Genomic DNA, 23535 nt, shown 5'->3' with positions numbered 1-23535 from the left:
TTTATAGTACAAAAAATAAAGTGCCCGGTGGCGATTAAATACCACCAAAAGAAAGTTCTATTTGTGTGAAAAAAAATGATAAAAACTTCATATGGGCACAGTGTTGCATGACTGCGCAATTGTCACTCAAAGTGCGACAGCGCTCAAAATTGGCCTGGGCATAAAGGGGGTAAAAGTGCCTGGTGGTTAAAAAGCCAGTAAAATTTTCTAGTCTTCTCATATTACTTACATTTTTGTGTTTAGGCTCACGGAGTGCATGGTCTACATGCTGACTAGTTTTTTTTTTTTTTCCTTTTTTTTTTTTTTTAATAAAGATACTGTTTTACCGTCCGGGTCTTCTCATTCCCTTTTTGTCTTTAGATCTGCTTTGAATGTGTACACGCTTAAGGAATTTTATCCCATCAGTCCCTTTATTTAATTGTGTACTTGTTATCCAGGGGATTACGCAGAATTCAGGCTTAGATAAATATATATATGAAACTTTTATTTAAGCGCAATTTATCGGTTTACTGGAGATCTGGATACCATTGGCATCCTACTGAATTATTTACACTTTTTGCATCAAATTGTGTTTTAGGAATTTGCTCACCTTTTAACCACCTGCCCTACAGAGGATTTATCCCCCTTCCTGACCAGGCCATTTTTGTGTGATGGCGCTGCGTTAATTTAACTGACAATTGCGTTGTCATGAAACGCTGCACCCCAATGAAATTTACATCCTTTTTTTTCCCCCACGAATAGAGCTTTATTTTGGTGGTATTTGATCACCTGTGCGTTTTTTTGTTTTTGTTTTTTTTTTTATTTTTTGTGCTATATAAAAAAAAAAAAGAAAATTTTGAGAAAAATATTTTTTAGCTTTTTGCTATAAAACACGTCCAGTAAAAAAGTAAGTGTAAATTAATTGGTTTATGTGAAAGTTACTGCGTTTCTAAATGGTATATATACTGGGATTTTTTTATTTTTACTTGTAATGGTGGCGATCAGTGACTTATAGTGGGACTGCGGCGGGCATTGTGACACTGGGGGGAACTGACTTGGTGTGACTGACAATCCCCAGTGACACCAATACAATGATCAGTGCTAATAAAAAGCACTGACACTGTACTAATGGCACTGGGCAGGAAGGGGTTAACATGTGGGGCGATCAAAGGGTTAACTATGTGCTGTTTTAGTGTGTGTGTTTCACTGTAAGCACACTGCTTTGCATGGCTGTGCTATGCAAAGCCATGCATAGCAGTGTGCAGGAGCTGACAGGGCAGAGAACTCTATTTTACTTACAGTTCTCTTCCTCCATCGGTAATGCTCCTTCACCGGGCGGCTATAAGGCGGACAGAAAGCGGTTAATAAGTCAAAGTCTATGAACTAGTTGCAAACTGTTTTTTTTTTTTTTTTATTTTCCTTTTATTAAATTGTTAATTATGCTCTTTTAACTATCTGCTTAGCCTGCACAGATAACACCACCACCAATAGTGACACTAAAGAAGAGAAGGCCTGCTGGTGCACCACTCAACCCATTTTCTATACCTTCTGCTCCTTCAGCTCCTAAGGTATTAATCACAACTTAAATATTACAATTTTTTACGTGAGCTTAAACCGGTGCCGAATATTAGGGTGCCTGGAAGTGTCTGTGATAAGCTTTAAGTTTACTCCTTATGGCACACCTTTTGGATTTTAAGTCTAGGCCCTACACAGAGTATGGTTGTCTGACCAAGTCTTAAGTTGAGCCCAGACCCTGCCATTATGCTGCCATTTACCAGAATCTTCAGTGAAGATTTTGTCAGGATGGAACTTAGATGGGGTCTAAACTAGACTTGATCAGAAGTTAAGATCCCATGCTCAGCCTGCGCAAAAAATCCAAGGGATTTCACAGGGAAGACAATGTTGTGGACTTGAACATATTTATTGACAAATGTGACAAGGTGCCCTTGCTTCAGTACTGTTCGCTTAGAAATGTAGAAAATGAAATCAACTTGCTTTTACATCATCTGATTTTGTTATTAGAGTTTCTTGTATGTTTTGTTTTTGTAGGCCTCTCCAGCAAGTGCTAGGAAAGTGTCCAGTGTGGTAAAGCAAGAACATGTGTCAGTCTCTTCTACTGAAGTACCCTGCAAGTCATCTTTTAAAAAAGTAGAGGTTAAAAAAGCGCATATTACCGAAAGTGAACACAGTGGAAGTATAATTAAAGGGGAGGAACCATCGAATGGTAATTTAATGCATACCCTAGGCATGTGTGGTGTTTTTCTTTAGTAGATAACAGTTGGGATTAACAGCCTGGACTGTTCTAGATAAAAAGGCATATAATACATACTTTCCCGTGCACTCGGCTTGCATTTTAGATCACTGTTAGAGGCTTCCAAGTTCCTTTTACAGGAGCTTCTGACTTGTCCACCTCCTATGCTGCTTCAAGCTTTTCCATTGACTTGTATAGGGAAATAGAAATTCTTAGTTCAGGAACAAAAGCCTATGTAACCCTCATCAATACCCTCTCTTCCAGCCCTCGCCGGCTCTTTTCCACCTTCAACTCCCTGCTCTCTCCGCCGCCACCTCCACCCAGTACCTCATTCACCACCCACGAGATTGCTAACCACTTCCAAAGCAAGATCGACGCAATTCACAGGGACATCCCCACTGCTCAGACTTCCGCCCCACCTAGCATCCCTCAGACGAAAACCCCCTCAACACTCCACTTCTTCGACCCCGTTACCACCGAAGAGGTCACTAAGGTCTTCTCTGAAGCCTGCCTTACCACCTGCCCCTTGACCCTGTCCCCACACAACTCCTACAATCACCCTCCTCCTCCTCCATCCTACGCTCCCTCACTCACATCTTTAATCTCTCCCTCTCTACTGGCACATTCCCCTCCCCTCTGAAGCACATGCACATCACTCCCATACTTAAAAAACCCTCCCTGGATCCCACCGACCCAAACAACCTTAGACCCATCTCCCTGCTACCATTTTCATCCAAACTGCTTGAGCGCTTAGCCTACAATTGCCTAAGCTCCCACCTCACCAACAACCACCTTGATCCCCTACAATCTGGCTTCCGTCCCCTACACTCCACCGAAACCGCCCTACTCAAACTCACTAACGACCTGCTAACCGCCAAAGACAATGGCCACTACTCAGTGCTACTACTCCTCGACCTCTGTGCGGCTTTCGACACGGTCGACCATCCCCTCCTCCTCAAAAGACTATACTCCTTCGACCTCAAAGACTCCGCTCTCTCCTGGCTCTCTTCCTATCGATCACATCGCTCCTTCAGTGTTACCTATAACGCTGCCACCTCCCCCTCACTCCTCCTCTCTGTTGGGGTCACCCAAGGTTCTGTCCTCAGGCCCCTTCTCTTCTCCATCTACACCTCCTCCCTTGGTCAACTGATACACTCCCACGGCTTCAACTACCATCTCTATGCCGTTGACACTCAAATCTGTCTACCCCTCGCCTCACCCCTTCAGTCTCCGCCCGAATCATTAGCCTTCTGAATGACATATCAGACTGGATGTCACTCCACTTCCTCAAATTAAACCTTGCCAAAACCGAGCTCCTAGTTTCCCCCCCTTCGACCTCTCCATCACGACCAACAACGCCACCATCAGTCCCACCCCGCAAGCCAAAGTACTAGGTGTAATTCTAGACTCCAATCTGTCTTTCCAGCCCCAGATCCAATCGCTGACAAATTCATGCAGACTCCACCTCCACAACATCTCAAAAATACGCACGTTCCTAACTCCAGAAACTGCAAAGCAACTCGTTCACTCCCTTATCATATCACGACTTGACTACTGTAACTCCCTCCTCGCCGGCCTACCCCAACACAGGCTATCCCCACTTCAGTCTATCCTGAATTCTGCGGCCAGACTCATCCACCTTACCAACCGCTCCGTATCTGCCACCCCCCTCTGCCAATCCCTCCACTGGCTTCCGATTGCCCAACGCATAAAATTCAAAATACTAACATTGACGTACAGAGCTGTTCATAACACTGCCCCAAACTACATCACCGACCTGATATCCATCTACCACCCAACACGCACTCTCCGCTCCTCACAAGACCACCTACTCTCCAGCTCCCTGGTCTCCTCCTCCCATGCCCGTCTCCAGGGCTTCCCCCATCCTCTGGAACTCACTACCCCAATCCATCACACTGTCACCTACCCTCCTCACCTTTAGGCTCACCCTGAAAACCCATCTCTTCCTTTTTTTTTTCTTTTTTTTTTTTTTAACCAAAGAATTACAGTGCAGATAAAAAAAATCAGTCCTAAACACATGTATTTAGGGTTATTGGAAGGTTCCTGACGGTTTCACTTTTGGGAGTAAGGGATGGTGTGGGGGGTGGGGAGGGAGGACTGAGGGGGGTGGGTAAAGTGTAGTAGGGTGTTTTTTACCTTTTTAATTTGTGTGAAAAGGTGCATTGAAACTTTAAAGTGGAGCTCCAGGCTCCCTCCAAAAAATTAAGTTAGTGGCAGTTTTTTTTATAAATTGTGGGAATCTCTCTTGGCAGACCAGTCTTAAACACTATGAGAATACCGGACAAATAATCATCCATTTTTTTTTTTCTTTTTTGCATGCTAGCCTCATATTCAAAATTAAGAGGTTACGAAAATTCTCGTACAACAGAATACAACTTTGAAAGTGATGTAATGTATTCTTTCGTTTCCGAGCGTGCGCAGTCTTGGTCACCCAATTTTTTTTTTTATTTTTTTTTTTCAGTCGTATACTGTATTGATTAAGCGAAAATCGTTTGTTCTGGTTTTGCATGAGAAACATTTAGTGCTTATCCCTTTGAATAATTTCACATGAACTGTCATGGCTCTTGAAAGCTGTATACTAACGATCAGATTATTGATTTTTTTTTTTTTATTAATATTTTGAAAATAATCATTATTTTCTCATCATGTGTACTAGTTTTTCCATTACAATAAAGTACTATATAATAAATTACATTTCATCGCTTCCAAAGTTGTATTCTGTCTTACAAGAATTTTCATAACTTTAGTAACCTATTCATTTTCAATATGAGACTAGCATGTAAAAAAAATAGATTATCATTCGTCTGATATTATCATCATGTGTAATCCAATAGCATATAGGAATTGTATTCATCTGTATTTTTGTATTGGAGCAAATTAAATAGGTATTGTGGAATATCATGGTGGTGTCTCTAAGGTAAAGTCTTCTATAAGTGTGTGGTGTCCGGTACCATTGCATTGCGTTAAGACTTTATTCCCAGACTCCTGCTATTTATTACAGATAGAAGATTTAGTGGAAATATAGAATCTGTGTTGTGGTGAGAGTTGGATATCTTCTTTCCAGGAAAGGGGGGGAGGTGGTATGGTCTCTGTTGAGGGAGTTTGTAGGAGAGAGAAACTGTGTGTCTGCCTGTGCCAAATTTGGAGCATTCTCTTTCAAAAGCATTTCATAAACATTAATGTTGGTGCTCTGTGAAAATCTAGTGCAAGGATAAGTTGTTCCTTTCATTTATTGCAGAAGAGGATCAAGAAATGGTTGAGTTTGACGATGGAGATTTTGATGAACCTATGGAGGAGGATTTTGAAGTCAAATCTAATGCTGGCATAACTGTGAAAGAGGAAAAGCATTATAAAGAGGATGTGAAAGAAATGAGTGCGAAATCTTATACGTGAGTTATTAAAATATGACTATATTGAAAAAATCAGTCCATTTCTGAAGGGGGCAGGGGTGGGGGACTGTGTTGCTCTAATTGGTCATATACTGTAGGCAGAACTAATCACATCAGTGATGAATGCTTTTCCATCCCCGTTCTGCATATATTGATGCATTGTACTAAAATGGAAGCCCCTAATCAGATGAAAGGGCTGTTGCCTATTAAGAGAGCATTATCCTAAAATGTAATGCCTACACGTACAAAAGGCTTTTCTCGATTTACTTTACTATTACAAACCCCCCAGTGAGATTTTCTGTCATTTAGTTAGAGAAAAAAAAACAAAAGCTAGCACTGCATAACTATGGTAGTAATACGATTTACATATATACACACTTGGCAGCACAGAGCTTTTCATGTTGAATGATTTGGCATCTTGTTTGGGTACTGGGTGACTCTTATGGCTTTGGTGCTGCTGGAAGCATGTCGGACAAACCTGAGGAGTTGTGGTCTTCAGCTATTACTCCCAAATGATGCTTACTGATGCAGTGCACACCATTATGAAACTAGAATATGGGCCTGTTTCTTCTGCCAGTACTGTTTCTGTCATCTCAGATATTATGAAATAGTGTTGGCGCTAGCTATCATTTATGTTCTGATAAGTGAAAACCGTTTATGAACCATTTCCAAAAAAATTTAAACTTTTAAAGGCTGTGATTAAAAAAAAAAAATGCTGAAAATCCCCAATTCTTCCACTAGCATGCTCAAAGTTTGGAGGCTCACTGAATTGAATTGACCCCTCAATTACAAGTCGGTCAAGTCGTGCTCATTCTCAAAGGAAGGGTATGCCTTATGTTATGTCCATCTTCTTCCTTCACTAGGATGGATTGTGTGTAGAAGGGGTAGTGGGGATTTTCTGTTAAATATAATGGTGCAGCTCTAACTTGAATATAAAAAATAACTATAAACCGTAAATGTGAACTTGATCCTTATTGGGATCTTATAGTGAAACATAAGTGGTAAACATAATAACTGACCAATAAATTCAACCAAGTCCAAATGGGACTAGAATCAAGTGTACAGAGTGGACTGATCCACTTAGGGATCCAATGTGATATCAATACGTGCTATAATCAAACAGGTTCAAAGAAAGACTGAAATAAAGTGTATAACGTGAACTGATCCACTCAGGGATCCAATGTGATGTCCAAAAGGTGAAAAAAAACCATGAAGGTAAAAGAATGCTATGAATATATACAGTCCAAATGGGACTGAATAAAGGTGAATACAATAAATAAGAGTGTCACAAATCCCTTGGTATCACTCAAACACAGCACAACATAGAAAATATCACTATCCCATAATTTTGAATGGTGATAAATAATTATCTCCCAAAAATATTTTTATATAGAAATATAACATACAGTCATGGCCGAAATTGTTGGCACCCTTGATATTTTTCCTGAAAATCAAGTATTTCACACAAAAAAGGTATTGCATTAACACATGTTTTGCTATACACATGTTTATTCCCTTTGTATGTATTGGAACAAATATAAAACAGAGGCAGAAAAGCAAATATGACATAATGTCACACAAAACCCCAAAAATGGGCTGGACAAAAGTATTGGCACCCTTAACTTAATATTTGGTTGCACACCCTTTGGAAAACATAACTGAAATCAGTCGCTTCCTATAACCATCAATAAGCTTCTGACACCTCTCACCCGGAATTTTGGACCACTCTTCCTTTGCAAACAGCTCCAGGTCTCTCTTATTGGAAGGACACCTTTTCCCAACAGCAATTTTAAGATCTCTCCACAGGTGTTCAATGGGATTTAGATCTGGGCTCATTGCTGGCCACTTCAGAACTCTCCAGCGCTTCTTTGCCATCCATTTCTGAGTGCTTTTTGACGTATGTTTGGGGTCATTGTCCTGCTGGAAGACCCAGGATCTTGGACGCAAACCCAGCTTTCTGACACTGGGCCCTACAGTGCGACCCAAAATCCTTTGGTAATCCTCAGATTTCATGATGCCTTGCACACAGTCAAGGCACCCAGTGCCAGAGGCAGCAAAACAACCCCAAAACATCATTGAACCTCCACCATATTTTACCGTAGGTACTGTGTTTTGTTCTTTGTAGGCCTCATTCCGTTTTCGGTAAACAGTAGAATGATGTGCTTTACCGAAAAGCTCTATCTTGGTCTCATCTGTCCACAAGACGTTTTCCCAGAAGGCTTTTGGCTTACTCAAGTACATTTTGGCAAACTGTAGTCTTGCTTTTTTATGTCTCTGTGTCAGCAGTGGGGTCCTCCTGGGTCTCCTGCCATAGCGTTTCATTTCATTTAAATGTCGACGGATAGTTCGCGCTGACACTGATGCTCCCTGAGCCTGCAGGACAGCTTGAATGTCTTTGGAACATGTTTGGGGCTGCTTATCCACCATCCGGACTATTCTGCGTTGCAATCTTTCATCAATTTTCCTCATCCGTCCACGACCAGGGAGATTAGCTACAGTGCCATGGGTTGCAAACTTCTTGATAATGTTGCGCACTGTGGACAAAGGCAAATCTAGTTCTCTGGAGATGGACTTGTAACCTTGAGATTGTTGATATTTTGCCACAATTTTGGTTCTCAGGTCCTCAGACAGTTCTCGTCTCCTCTTTCTGTTGTCCATGCTTAGTGTGGCACAGACAGACACACAATGCAAAGGTTAAGTGAACGTCTCTCCTTTTTATCTGCTTTCAGGTGTGATTTCTATATTGCCCACACCTGTTACTTGCCCCAGGTGAGTTTACAGGAGCATCACATGCTTGTAACATTCTTATTTATCCGCAGTTGTGAAAGGGTGCCAATACTTTTGTCCAGCCCATTTTTGGAGGTTTGTGTGACATTATGTCGAATTTGCTTTCTTTCCTCCCTTTTTTTGTTTTGTCCCAATACACACAAAGGGAATAAACATGTGTATAGCAAAACATGTGTTAATGCAATACGTTTCGTGAGAAATACATGATTTCCTGGAGAAATATCAAGGGTGCCAACAATTTCGGCCATGACTGTATATATAAAATGAAAAAAATAAAAACCTAAAAATAAAGAGTATAAAAAACAACAAAAATGTGCCAAAAAATGCAAAGATGGAAAAAAACTCAAAGATGAAAAAAGTGTCAGAAAAATATATGTATAATAAATCTATAAATATATAGAAAACACATATGTAAAAAGTTGAAAGGTACATAAACACCAAGTGATCCAATGACTTTTCCAAACGTGCGTGTGATAAAGTGGATGTGCATGACAACCAATGCGAAAGATATCCCAAACTGGCTGAAATGCCCCCTCACCTCCTTGCAGCGACCCAAACAGGCCAAAGTGCCTGTAGGATCAAAAAAATTCTCCACAATAAGAAACTCCTCCTGCGGATGATATCCCCTCAAAGCAATGATATCCCCTTCAATTATATGCGTTTACGATAACAGGGTCCTCTCCAGGTAAGTATAGATGTAATATAGCCAACTCACTGTGCTTGTGTAGAAGTGAGAGTTACAAGGTGCTGAAATCCTTGGTTTTGTAGCCTCTCACAGTCCAGTCCACAAAGTGCTTTGAAACCCAGCTGAGCCATTCACATGTCTGTCCTCTCATTTTTAAATCCCCGGACTACTATAATGGTTTCATGGGCACTGACAGCTCATCACCCATGGGATAGTAAGTACAGCGTGGACTGAGGGGGTGGGGAAAGTGTAGGGTGTTCACCTTGGAAGTATAATTAAAGGGGAGGAACCATCAAATGGTAATTATTGCATGGCCTAGGCTTGTGTTTTATGTTAAAAAGAAAAAAAAAAAAGTTGGGATTAACCGCGTGCAGAAAGTTTACAGCTCTGAGTTTCTGAAATAAATGTTTTGTAGCAGAAGGGTCACTCTGTGCAGTGGTATATGTACTTAGTTTGTGTGCAATGTTCTAGATAAAAGGGCATATAATACATTGTACTTTGAGGTACATTATGCTTATATTTTAGATCACTTTCAGAGGCTTCCGATTTCCTTCACAGGAGCTTCTAACTTCACCACCTCCTACCATGCTAGAAGCTTTTTTCCTTTCCATTGACTTGTATAGGGAAGTAGAAGTTCTTAATTCTGAAACAAAAGCCTAGATTGTAAGCTCTACTGAGCAGGGCCCTCTGTGTCCTCTTGTACCCAACTGTATTGTAACTGTAATGTCTACCTTCATTTTGTAAAGTGCTGCGCAAACTGTTGGCACTATATAAATCCTGTATAATAATAATAATTATTAGGGCAGCACAGTGGCTAAATGGTTAGCACTTCCGCCTGGCAGTACTAGGGTCGTTGGTTCGAATCCCAGCCACGGCACCACCTGCCTGGAGTTTGCATGTTCTCCCTGTGCCTGCGTGGGTTTCCTCCGGGTACTCCGGTTTCCTCCTACACTGCAAAGACATGCTGGTAGGTTAATTGGATCCTGTCTAAATTGCCCTAATATGTGTATGTATGAATGTGAGTTAGGAACCTTAGCTTGTACACCCCTTGAGGGTTAGGGACTGATGTGAATGTACAATATATATGTAAAGCGCTGAGTAAATTGACGGAGCTATACAAGTCCCTGAAATAAATAAAAAAATAAATAGTAATGTACATAGGCCCCTTAGCTCAGCATTTCATGTTTTTCCTTAATTCTTTTTGGTACCAAAGAATTACAGTACAGATAACTAAGTCATAAACCTATGTATTGCAGGTTATTGTAAGGGTCATGACAGGGTTTCACTTTTGGGCGTATGGGAAGGTGTGGGGGTGGGAAGGGGGCACTGATGGAGGTGGTAAAAGTGTAAGGTGTTCACCTTTTTTAATTTTTGTGATAAGTATGGGAATTACATTTTTACTGGTCGAAGATGTGTCAGGTTTTCTAACCCAGATCAAATACATTTGTGGCTTTTTCAGAAATTCTACAGTCTCCGAGTCTTGCTGGGACCAAATGGCAAAGGAGGCTGAATCTGTGACAACTGAAGTTCAGGTAGACTCCAGCCGCCTCCCTTTAGTAACGGGTGAAGATGGGGATCAAGTCTTCAGATTTTATTGGCTGGATGCTTATGAAGATCAGTACAACCAGCCAGGTAAGAATTAATTTTTTTTCTCTTATCAAATACCAGTCCCCGTGCAATAGCTTAGTCTATAAGTTCAGACACAAAGGCTACTGATGACAGACCCAGGAGATATGCATTAGATCTATTCACAATCCAATCACATGCTCTTTACACCAAGACATACCGCTGAGCAGAGCAACAGTGGTTGATTGGTGTTCCTGGTTGATTCGTGTTCCTAGTGTGGCATTGACCAGTCATGAAGGCATTGGTATAGGACTTGAGGCAAGTGTCCATTTTTCGAATACCATGATGAAATGAAATACGGGTAATACACATGCTTACCCTTATCCCGTATTTTACACCATAGGCCCCTTGTTTACTAAAAACATTAAAATGTTCAACTTTTAAAAGCCTTGTTAAAAATATTCCACCGAAGTTGGATGTCTTGAGTTTCCACTTAATTTTTTGGGGTCTTGGAGATTTTCCCACATTCACCTTGTTTGACTCCCTTAAATGGGTATTTAACACACAACCAAAAATATTTTGTTTTTCTGTTTGCACCTGGTGATCTGGCCAGTAACACACCTCCTGTATTAGAGTGCCTACACTCTGGGTGAAGGAGCAACAGAGACACCTTTGAATAGGCACATTACAAGATTGGGGGGAGGGCAGTGTTTGATGTACTAGCAAATTTATATAGACTTTAATTTTTTTTTAATTAAAGATTTTTCATAAAGAAAAGCTGATCATTGTAAGTGCCCAATCATTGTTGAATAGTTTTGTCTTGTTACTCTGCTACATCTGCAGGACAGCTTGTTCTGTTGAAAAACACATGATGAAAAAAGAAAACTAATGCAGCCACCTCATCTAACAAATTCATAAGCTGCAATTTGTTTGCTGTTGGGTTTATTACCACTCCAAGGGTCAGATTAGCTATAAATCCCTGCCCTTATCTTGTATTTCTACTATCTCATGGGCACAATCCTCTGGTTCTTTGTGTCAAGAAAGGCATTCTCTGCAGCCTTTTCGCTAGTTTCCCCCTCCAAGCTCAAGGATATTTTCAGAACCACAAAAGAGCGGTTTTCTTTGCAGCTCTGGGTCGTCATGTGTGCCAGAGGGGAGAGGTCTCTCAACTTCTATTCCAACATCTTTTATTCCAAGTCCCAAGTTTTTTTTTTTATACATCCTGATTTTTTATTTTTTTTGGTCTTGCAAACAGTTTCTGCAATTCATGGTGCAGTATCACCAGTTTGTGATGTTGCCTCCTGGCTTGTCCATGGCTCCCAGTATATTTGCCAAGTTGCTGGCTCCGGTGCTTGGATTGTTGACCTGGGGTATCACTATTTTGAAAAACCTGGACGACTTGCTTCTTTGATAGCAATTCGCTCTGATGACTTCAAATGTCCAACATACGATACAGGTCCCAGAAAGGTTTGGTTGGGTACTGAATCTTCAGAAGTTGACTTTGGTTCTGACATAAGTACTTGGACTTACTTGCATGGCACAGGCGTAGGTACAGTTTCTGCAGGATAAAGGCCTGTCTCTTAAATTCCAGGTGGAGTTCCTGAGGTTGTTGAAAAGTCCCTTGGTTTGGGCCTTCATGAAGGTGCTAGGCAAGATGGTAGTCACCTTTTTGATGTGGACCATGATTCCTAATTTCACTCCAGAGTTCAGTATCCTGTCTTCATGGGATAAATATGTAAAAAAACCACACTCTTTGGATGCTGTTTGAATTTATCTTTAGTCTGCAGCCTCCTAATTCTACTTGAGGGTCCTCACAAGGAACAAAGGCTGTCTTGTGATTCACCATTTCTGGGTGAAATCACACCAAGGAGTCAGCTCATTTCTCAGGTGTGTGATATCAAGGGCAAGGTTATCCTTTCTCAATCAAGGTCCTGTCTACCTGAAGTGTCTGTGCTTCCTGTTTTGATTCTGCTTCAAGCTTCAGTTCAAGTTTGTAGGGCTGTTACCTGATCTTTACATCACCTTTATACCAAGTACTACCAGGTAGATGTTCACCTTCATTGGATGCCAGTTTTGGGTGAAAGGTCTTACAGTCGCCTTTGTAGTTGGGGATCCCTATCCTATTTTGGGCTTGCTTTGCCTTGTTGTGTTTCCAATCCCACGTTTAGTATTGTCGAGCATCCCACATAATAATTTTTTTATAAAGTGCATTGACATGGTGTCATGTAATATGTGATTAAAGCAGTATTAAACCCAAGATCAAACATTTATTATATTGCAGCTTACCAATTCTTAGATGTGATGGCTGTATTAGTTTCTTTTTTTTAGGCTTTCTTCTATTTTCATCTGTTGATCTGCCCAGTAAGTCTGTTATTTTTTAGAAGCACAAGCTCTCCAGCATAATATATCAATTTACATGGATGAGACAGACCATTTAACACTGGCAGGGATACTTACAATGGTCAGCTTTTATTCATGTAAAACCTTTTTTTCTCAAGAGGGAAAAAAACGGGTTGCTGTAACGGATTTTAAAGTGATCTGTAGTTTGGTTTCAATTTGTTGTATTTAAATCTGCTGGTACATTGAACACTGCCCTACCTTCAGACTGGTGATGCTGCCGTGCCTCATGTGCTTGTTCCTCCAGAGTTGTGTCTCACTAATACAGTAGCTGTGTTACTGGCAAGATCACCAGTTGAAAACTAAGGGGAAATAGCCAAAGAAAAGAAAATTGATGCAGCCCCCACTTCTAATTATTGGTAAGCTGCAATATAATACAATTTTGGTTTTAGGTTTAAAACAGCTTTAAGATAACAAACTGGGATTTTTTTTTTAATTTACCTTTGAAATGTTTTTCTTGGAGTACATCACAAAGATTCATCTCCACTTTGTTCCTCCTTGTTTGCTACAAAACTAGGGCCTGAGCTGGGAGGGGTAATGCCTAGGCAAGGAATTCCTGCCACTGTATGTTCACCTCCAAAGTGGCAGCATGACCCAAATAGTCCTGAATATGAAGGGCCTTGTGTCCTGAGTTTTACTTGTCCCAGAAATAGGTAAATCAAAGTTGAACTCTGGCCACCTTGGTTATATTCGGTTTAGGGTAAGGGTGCCTGCCTGGGTCTTTTGATGGCCATGACGATCAACAGGAGTGTTTGTTTTAAATTAAGCATATTGTTGCTGGATGGGTCATTTTTGTTTCTGTAAAGTATTGCAGTACTATTAAAGCAAACTTACTGTACTTTATTTCTTTTTGCCATACTACAGGTATTGTGTATTTATTTGGAAAGGTTTGGATCGAGTCAGCAGAAGCATTTGTCAGTTGCTGTGTGAGTGTGAAAAACATTGAGCGAACCATTTACCTTCTACCACGTGAAGCGGTAAGCTCCATTCTTCCTTGATGTTAAGCTTTTTTTTTTTTTTTTTTAATTTATTTAACCGTTTACCAATTCTTAGCTCTTGTGGCTGCATTCGTTTTTTCTATTTTTATTTGTTCTTTTATTTTTTTTCAGACAGAAATTCTGTCTGAACAATGTTTTTTGTTGACTAATAACAAAGTAACAGTTAGAGGGTTAAGACGAACTCTGACAAGGGGTGCTTAAACTGTCTGCTTTTATTTGTTTATATAAGGGAAAACTGTACTGTAACTGTAAGCATTAGCTGGAGTCCTGCTTCAATTTGTTTGCCAAGTCCATCTAACTCTACTAGCCTAACACTACCATCTCCCCAGACTGACAATTCTGCTGTCCAAGGGTGTCTACTTTACTAGTTCATCCAGGATGCAGGCACCCTAAGACAGGAATTGTGTTGCTGGCTGGATTACAAATTATAATGGCGGGAAAGAGAGCCAAAAAAACCTAATGCAGCCTTCACACCTAAGGATTGGTAATTTGCAATATACTACACATTTTCTTTTGGGTTAAATACGCTTTAATCAAACTGCAAGATGATTTCAGCATCTAAAAATAAACTGTAAATGGTAACATTTGGCTTATTAAAGGACCATTATTGTAAAATATATTGTATTTTGATCACTCACTGTGGTTCATACATGTAATGGTCAAATTCGGCACATGAATGCCTTAAAAACAGAAAAAATTTTAAACTTAATTTTTTTTTTAACAGTAACATGCTTACCAAGTATGTTACTAATATTGATGGATTGGGGAAAACTATAGTATTGCTAGGGGTACTTACGGTTGTGCTCATAAGTTTGCATACCCTTGGAGAATTGGTGAAATATAGAATTACATAAATAAAACATGAGTGATCAGGCAAAACACATTTCTTTTTTTCCTGCGGGATTCATATTCAACTGTAGGTCATAAGAGTGGTACAATCATAAAGCAAACCATGGCAACAATTAAATTAAATGACCCCTGTTCAAAAGTCTGCATACCCTTAGTCCTTAATACCGTGTATTGCACCCTTTAGAATCAATGCCAGCATGCAGTCTTTTATAATAATTGTCCATGAGGCTCTGAGTCCTTGCAGGTAGTATAGCTGCCCATTTGTCTTTGGTGAAATGCTTCCAGATCATGCAAAGTCATTGAAGAGATCTCAAAACATGCAGTTCATGCAAGATGACCAGAGTGGCTCAATAATATTAAGGTCAAAAGACTGATGGCCACTCCAGAACCCTCACCTTTTTTTGCTGTAACTACTGGAAGGTCAAATTTGCCTTGTGCTTGGGGTCATTGTCATGCTGGAAAGTCCAAGAGCATCCCATGCGTAGCTTTCATGCAGAAGAATGCAAATTGGCTGCTAGTATTTTTCTAATAACATTCTGTATTCATCTTTCCATCAGTTTCACAAGATTCCCTGTGTCTTTTAGACCTCACGTCTTGATTCCCCCCAAGACAACAGTGAGCCATCACCATGTTTCAAAGTCCCTGAAGGCCTTGTTGACCAATCTCCAAACATAGCGCTTATGTTGTAACCATAAAGCTACGTTTTGATCTAGTCATTCCAGACTGTAGTGTTCCAGAAGCGGTGAGGCGTGTCAAGGTGTAGTCGGACATATTGTAACGAGGATTTTTTTTTTTTTTTGTGGCATTGGTGAAATAAAGGGTTCTTTCTGGCAACTCGACCATGTAGCTGATTTTTGTTCAAGTATCATATTGTGCTCCTTGAAACAACCACACCATCTTTTTCCAGAGCAGCCAGAATTTCTCCAGAGGTTACCTGTGGTTTTTTTTTTTTTTTTGTATCCCAAACAATTTTTCTGGTAGTTGTGGCTGCAATCTATCTTGGTGTGTCTGACTAAGAAAAACACAAATTAATTTTAATAAACACAAAATTTGCATTTTTTTTACCAAATATAGAATATGAGATTGCTCAGAGTAGATTCCAAACATGTCAAGCCTTAAACGTTTGCACGCCCACTTGAAATGGGAAATAGCTGTGGTACTCAAAATTGTTTATGGGCAATGGTTTAGAAATTATCACAGGTTATCAATTTTAACCTTTAATAGTTAATGGCAAATGATGACCCCAGAGTTATTGATCTCATTGTGATCATACTTTACATGTGTGGCACAGTTGGTGTTTATACGTGTATGATCTATGCATGTGTTTGCGTTAATGCGTGTGCAGGGCTTTTTGTTTTTATTTTATTTTTTTTAATAGCATGGCAGCATCAGGTTCTCTTTATGGGGACATCAGGGGTCTATTAGCCCCTAATATCAACTCTTACCTCCACTGCAGGTAATTAAGCCCAGATCATGCTTGATTAGCAAGCCAGCTGCCCAGGCCGAGAATGAATGTATGAACTGAAACAAAATGCTGCTAGATGTTCCCTGAGCTTCTCCTGCTGTCTATCCTGAAGTAAGTTACCCCAGTCATGGACTCACAAGTGGTTGGGCAGCTTTTCAGCTACCTGGATCACTTTTACTGAAAAGATGATCTCAGGTCTGTAAGCTCTACCACGTGCACAACTGAGATTGTTCTATCCACTTGAACTCCCCATCGTTTATATATGGTGTGCAGACAGCAAGTGGTTAAAGAACTTAAGACTGTGGCTGTTATGATCTAAAGATGCCTGGGAAGCAATAGGAGAGCTTTTACCACTGGTGTCCCACTGCCATTAAACTTTAGAGATTTTGGCTTATACAACATAGTGATTTTTCTGTGTTGTGTTTTTTTTTTTAATTAAAGAGAATCCAGTTGCCATCAGGAAAAGACACTGGTGTTCCAGTGACCATGATGAATGTGTATCAAGAATTCAATGATCGTATTGCAGAAAAATATAAGATAATGAAATTCAAGTCTAAGGTTGGTGCTTTTGGTTATCCTATGCTGTTAATGTTTTGGTTATGTATAGGCTACATTGGTGAAAGAACTCTAAAGGCAGCAATACAGAGGTCATTTTCAGATTTAACCTCCCAATGTCATCTTACACGAGCCTTACAAAATGTATAGCTTGCTTTAATATTCATTTTTACTAAAGTTTACCTGCAGTATTTGATGTATTTTGCATACTTACATTGGACCAGCTTGGCCCAATGCAGGTATGCATATGTGATACCTGTTTGGAAGCCGTAATTAATCACTGCACTAGCCTGAGCTACTACAGTAAGGCCTATACACTGCTGCTCCTAAATGTGAGTTTAGAAGCTTTCAACATTTTTTTTTTTCACCAAAGCCTCTGAATTCAATTCATTAAAAGTCTAGGAGTCCATGCATACATACTTTGTAGGCTTTTAGCAGAGTTTAGGGGCAATTAAACATCCTTCTGAACGCAGAAGAATCACGTTCTTCCTACACAGATGTTTATGCAAGTTGCACCTGAAATCACAGAAAATAGTGCTGGAACTACTTTCCAAATCGAATTGGAACAGTTCCATTGCTGACAATAGGATGCGACTTGTCATGCGATTTGGAACTCTCAAATCTCATGACAAGTTGCACCTGTGTGAACCGGCTCTGCCGTGCCCCCGTTCCCTCCTCACTGGCTATGAATGACAGCAGCAGGAATCAATGGCTCCCGCTGCTGTCTCTGAGCCAATGAGGAGGCATAGAGCCAGGACAGCAGCCGCTTTCGTGCACATCAGTGTATTTTGGTAGAATTAGAGGTGGTAGGGGGGGGGGCTGCATACTGAAGGTTTTTTACTTTCATGCATAGAATGCATGAAGGTAAAAAACCTTCAGACTTTACAACCACTTTAAGTAGAGTATCCTGTAGCAGCTATTTAGAATTCACTAGAAAGACATGAGAAGTTAAGGGGGAATTTGACAGGTTACTACTGATAAAGCAAACCAATGCTTTTTAATTTATTGCAGCCTTCAGCAAACACACATACTTGACCTTACTTTCAATTTTGTGCTGCTCTGTTGTGCTAGCAGGGGTGAAAGCAACACTCTGTATAAGCAGTGAATACAAGGAGACTTAGCTTGTACAGGGCTTTGGATTTTTTTCTGGGGCAGTGTTAATTAGCCTAGGAAAAAAAACTATATTTTTGACATTTTGCTATTAAACATATCCAGTAAAAATTTTTTAAAAATCTAATTTCATTATAAATTTAGGCCAAAATGTGTTCTGCTACATGTCTTTGCTAAAGAAAATTTCCAATACGTGTAAATTAATTGGTTTATGTGAAAGTTACAGCGTTTACAAATGGTAGTATACAGTGTATCCAGAAAGTATTCACAGCACTTAACGTTTGCCACATTTTATGTTACAGCCTTATTCCAAAATGGATTAAAGTCATTTTTTTCCTCAACATTCTACAAAGAATACTGATAATGATAATGTGAAAGAAATTCGTTTTGAAATCTTTGCAATTTATTAAAAAAAAAAAAGAAAAAAGTGAAAGAAAAAAAAAACACATACAGAAGTATTTGCAGCTTTTGCTCAATACTTTGTTGAAGCACCTTTAGTACCAATTACGGCCTCAAGTTTTTTGCGTATGATGCTGCAAGCTTGGCACACCTATTTTTGGGCAATTTCTCCATTTCTTCTTTGCAGCACCTCTCAAGCTCCATCAGGTTGGATGGGGAGCGTCGGTGCGTAGCCATTTTCAGATCTCTCCAGAGATGTTCAATCGGGTTCAAGTCTGGGCTCTGGCTGGGCCACTCCAGGACATTCCCAGAGTTGGCCCATAGCCACTCCTTTATGTGAGCTGTGTGCTTAGGGTCGTTGTCCTATTGAAAGATGAACCGTCGACCTAGTCTAAGTTCCAGAGCGCTCTGGAACAGGTTTTCATCAAGGATGTCTCTGTACATTTCTGCATTCATCGTTCCTTTGATCGTGAGTAGTCTCCCAGTTCCTGCCACTGAAAAACATCCCCACACCATGATGCTGCCACCAGCATGCTTCACTGTAGGGATGGTATTGGCCAGGTGGTGAGCAGTGCCCTTGTTTCCTTCAGACATGACGGTTGGCATTCAGGCCAAAGAGTTCAATCTTTGCTTCATCAGACCAGAGTTTTATTTCTCATGGTTTGAGAGTCCCTCGGGTGCCTTTGGCAAACTCCAGGCGGCCTGCCATTTTGTCTTTTATTGAGCAGTGGCTTCCGTCTGGCCACTCTACCATACAGGCCTGGTTGGTGGAGTGTTGCGGAGATGGTTGTTCTTCTGGAAGGTTCTCTCCACAGAGAAACACTGGAGCTCTTTCAAAGTGACCATAGGGTGCTTGGTTACCTCCCTGGCTAAGGCCCTTCTCCCTTGATTGCTCATTTTGGCCGGATAGCCCGCTCGAGGAAGATTCCTGGTGTTTCCAAACTTCTTCCATTTATAGATGGAGGCCACTGTGCTCATTGGGACCTTCAATGCTGCAGAAATATTTTTCTGTACCCTTCCCCAGATCTGTGCCTTGATACAATCTTGTCTCTGAGGCCTACGGACAATTCCTTAGACTTCATGGCTTGGCTTGTGCTTTGACATGCACTGTTAACTGTGGGACCTTTATATAGACAGGTTTATGCCTTTCCTAATCATGGCTAATCAACTGAATTTCCCACAGATGGACTCCAATCAAGTTGTGGAAACATCTCAAGGATGATCAGTGGGAACAGGATGCACCAGAGCTCAATTTTGAGTGTCATGGCAAAGGCTGTGAATACTTATGTACATGTTTTTTTTTATTTTTAATAAATTGCAAAGATTTCAAAATGAAGTTCTTTCATGTTGTCATTATGGGGTATTGTTTGTAGAATGTTGAGGAAAAAAAATTAATGAAATCCATTTTGGAATAAGACTGTAACATAAGATGTGGCAAAAGTTAAGCGCTGTGAATACTTTCTGGATGCACTGTATATACTGGAATTTTTTTTTTTTTTTAACTAGTGTATGCTTTACACTGTAAACACACTGCTTTGTATGGCTCTGCTCACACTGCCATACAAAGCAGTGTGCAGGACCTGACAGGAGAGATCTGTATTGTTTACATACAGGTCTCTTCCCCAATCAGAAATCCTTGGAGATCGCCAGGTGCTGGCGGGGATCTCTGGCTGGGACCCGGTGATTGAAAGCTGAGGCCGCGACTGGTGGCGTGGGTAGGGAGCGCATGCCCCCTACCCTGAACTGCAAAATCGTGTGTGTATATACATGATTTTGAGCACCGGTGCTGCCCTGTAGCAGTATTTCTGCTATAGGGTGGCACGGAAGCTGGTAATTACTACTTGGACATGAAACTACCCATTAAAAGAGCAGATGTTTATGAATTGATTTTATATATGCACTCTTTATGTGTTCATTTATTTTTTTTATTGCGTTGCCACATATTGAGCAGCAGTGAAGGGGTGTTGTTGCCTTGTGTTGTAGTAACATGCGCTTTACCACAAAACAAGATGTGAACAGGCTTTTAGTCTTTGAGCCATCTTCTTTTGTAAAGGTAAATCTTATCCGAGTCTGGTGCAAAATAGCAATATTAACTGCTTGTAATATTTTATGTGTGAAAATATCCTTGCATGTCTTAATTTTAGAAAGTGGAAAAGAACTATGCATTTGAGATTCCAGATGTACCAGCCAGCTCAGAGTACCTGGAGGTTCGATATTCAGTAAGTAGCACTGTCAAACATGACAATAGTTTTCTATATTGTATTTTAGATAACACTGATTATCTTATTACAGTGGCATCTATCTGAAAGTCAGTGTGATATATTAATCAGCAAGTAAACCTGATTTGTTGAAAGCATAAAAAAGGGTATTAGTTTGTGCATGGGGCTGCAGACTGGTCAGGATTCCCATGCTGCCCCGTGTTCACAGCCAAAAGTGCCACAGTGGGTACGTGGGCATCAGAACTGAACCTCGAAGCAATGGAAGAAGGTGACCTGATATGATGAATCCTGTAGATGGCTGCATGCATTAATGTCCCTTACAATACTGCAGAAGGATGTGGTATGGGAGGAAGGCAAGCTGGCAGAGGCAGTGTGATGCTTTGGGCAATGTTCTTCTGGGAAACCTTGAGTCCTGCCATTGTGTGGATGTGACTTGACATGTACCACCTACCTAAACATGATTGCTGACCCAAGTACAGCCCTGTTTGAAAACATTCCCTAATGGCATGGCCTTTCAGCAGGATAATATGCCGTCACACTGCAGAAATGGTTAAAGGATAGTTTGTGGAAAACGAGTTCAAGGTGTTGACATAGCCACCAATTTCTCCTGATCTCAGTCCAATTGAGCATTTGTGGGATATGCTGTAAAAACAAGTCGGTTTACAAATTTATAGTGCTGAAAGGGTTACTCCCACATTTGTTGGGGGGAAAAAAAAAGCAAATTTAAAAACAAATATTGTATACAATTGCGTCACAAGTCATATTGTAATTGAATGTTATTAAAAATTACCTTTCCTTTTCAATCTGCAGCACTGTCATTTTCTGTAAAATGCAATCTGGCTACCTTGAGGAATTCTGTACATAGTTGGTGTACAGAACGCCTCCCAAAAATGTAATTTCCTGCTTGTGTGCTTGGCTCACTGATTTTCCCAGAAATCTGCATTAAGATACAAGTCAGATTTTAGGTATCCCTGGCAACAAAAGGGCCCATCTAAAGGTATGCAGACCCTGCAATTTTCCTCATTAGCACCCTGCAGGTGCAGCAGCTGATTGATTAATTATGAAACCTCTCCCAAACAGATTCACTCAGCACAAGACTCTGCAACAAAATTTTAAATCCTTGCAATGTACATAGATCACCCAGAGGAAAATGGTGTTTTTCTCAATCAAAAAATGAAATTCTTTTCATATTGTAGGATCTATGCGCGATCCCACTTTTTTGTATTTATTACCTGCTGTCATGATCGCGGCGTCAGACCCCAGCCCTTCTCACTAAACTCGTGACCGAAGGACTAGCCGATCTAAAACCGCGATGTCACGTGCGTAAGAATACCACACCCAGCACAACGATTTTCCAGCTAATGGACCACAATCGATGTACCGGCAGCCTGAGCGATTGTTACTTGGTCAAGTTAATTACGCAATTAACCGTTCACACTGCCACCACCTCCTTTTTGTACAGAGAAAGAGGAAACTCGGCGATATCAGTTATAACACTATAATGGTTGAGGTAATCGTCTGTATAACACGGTTATACAGAGGGTTAAACAAACACAGTAGCGTCCTCTTTAGAGGCAGGAATTCGTAAATTGCAATAAAGCGCTATAGAAACAGTTCAACACTATCAGAAGGAAAGATTTATTACTAAAAGGTCAAACGGGTGCATTAAAAATATTTACAGAAAAGATGTAACTAAGATATTTTATATATATATATATATATATATATATAATATTTACAGAGACTAACTGCACAGCAAAGAGATATCAGAGAGAGGTGAAAGGGTTAAGGTACTTGCCAAAGTCCTGGGTTAGCAGATCCAAGTTTCAGAGCGAAAGGGCACGGGTCTCCCCAGGTGGTACTGATGTTAAAATGGGAGACATCTTCAACTTAGCTCTCTTAGGCCTGACAACCCATTTTGTAGCTCCCCAGCAGGGGGTGTCTCTGAAGTCAAGGACCAATACCCCATTTAGGGAGGGGTTGTCTGGGCGTAGACCTGAACTAGAGCCAAAATCTCTTTTAACTCATATTTTGGCTCATAACTTTCCATCTGCACAAGTGACATTCCACCTGCCGGTAGATTATTATGCAGACACGTCTGAGGATTGATTAAATATGAATTATGAAATTATACACTGAACGGTTCACGAAATCTATTTTTCAGCTTTCCTATGTATTCGAGACAAGGCGAGTGACCCATTCAATTCGTTTTCTCTTAGCCAATCTGACGATAGGTCTGGTTTTTATGTAAGTCTCTCATATTCCAAGATATGAGACATAGGGGAAAAATGGATTTTGAAAAGTGTTTATCTGGTCGTGTTTCCTTGGAATGTTCTTTGAACTCCTGGGAAAGCTCACCTTATCTTATACGAGGTGTTACAATTTACAGGTTCTTTGGACAGCAAGGACCAGGCCCCCTTGGGGTACTATAGCTCATAGCCCCCCTGCTGGCTCTGGCCTGTGACACTTCCAACACACACATATCCTTGTGAATAAACAGAGAGGAAAGGGGGAAAAATGAGGGACAACATGGATATTCTTAACAAAATGGAGGACTGCGTCAGTCTCTGGTGCGCACGTTTGCGACACCTGCTATTTATAATTCTCTATTTTGCATGCATGCAGCCAAATATAGTGCACTGTTTTGCAGTGATGTACTTGTCATCAACATTCACATAGAAAATGACAATTTATTAGAAACTATTTCCTGTTAAACTTTCTCTGGATGCTAGTACAAACTGGAAGCTTTTATAGAAGAACTGTCTATGTAGCTAAAAGGCATGAGCCATTTTCTTACAAAAAATATTAAAAAAAAAACAAAAAAACTGTGCTACCAGGTGAGGTGGAGGCAACACAGATGTTAAG

The 23535-nt window shown here is 40.5% G+C and overlaps 1 protein-coding gene across 2 annotated transcripts in view; it reads left to right on the top strand.

Moving 5' to 3' along the window:
* The window catches only part of POLA1 (DNA polymerase alpha 1, catalytic subunit), a 472294-nt gene that overhangs the window by 30538 nt on the left and 418221 nt on the right, over window positions 1-23535 (top strand). For both annotated transcript variants that reach the window (XM_089673893.1, XM_089673892.1), the window contains exons 7-13: window positions 1443-1547; window positions 2029-2203; window positions 5490-5640; window positions 10572-10744; window positions 13940-14052; window positions 16829-16945; window positions 20596-20670. In XM_089673893.1, coding sequence (XP_089530019.1) covers window positions 1443-1547; window positions 2029-2203; window positions 5490-5640; window positions 10572-10744; window positions 13940-14052; window positions 16829-16945; window positions 20596-20670 — 909 coding nt within the window. The remainder of the gene's footprint in view (window positions 1-1442; window positions 1548-2028; window positions 2204-5489; window positions 5641-10571; window positions 10745-13939; window positions 14053-16828; window positions 16946-20595; window positions 20671-23535) is intronic.

The sequence above is a fragment of the Staurois parvus genome, unplaced genomic scaffold, assembly GCF_062004578.1.
Source record: "Staurois parvus isolate SC_StPar_1 unplaced genomic scaffold, SC_StPar_1.0 ptg000145l, whole genome shotgun sequence".
In the NCBI taxonomy this organism is placed as follows: Eukaryota; Metazoa; Chordata; class Amphibia; order Anura; family Ranidae; genus Staurois; species Staurois parvus.
Note: the sequence above shows the minus strand (reverse complement) of the source record. Positions and strands in the feature narration are given on the sequence as shown.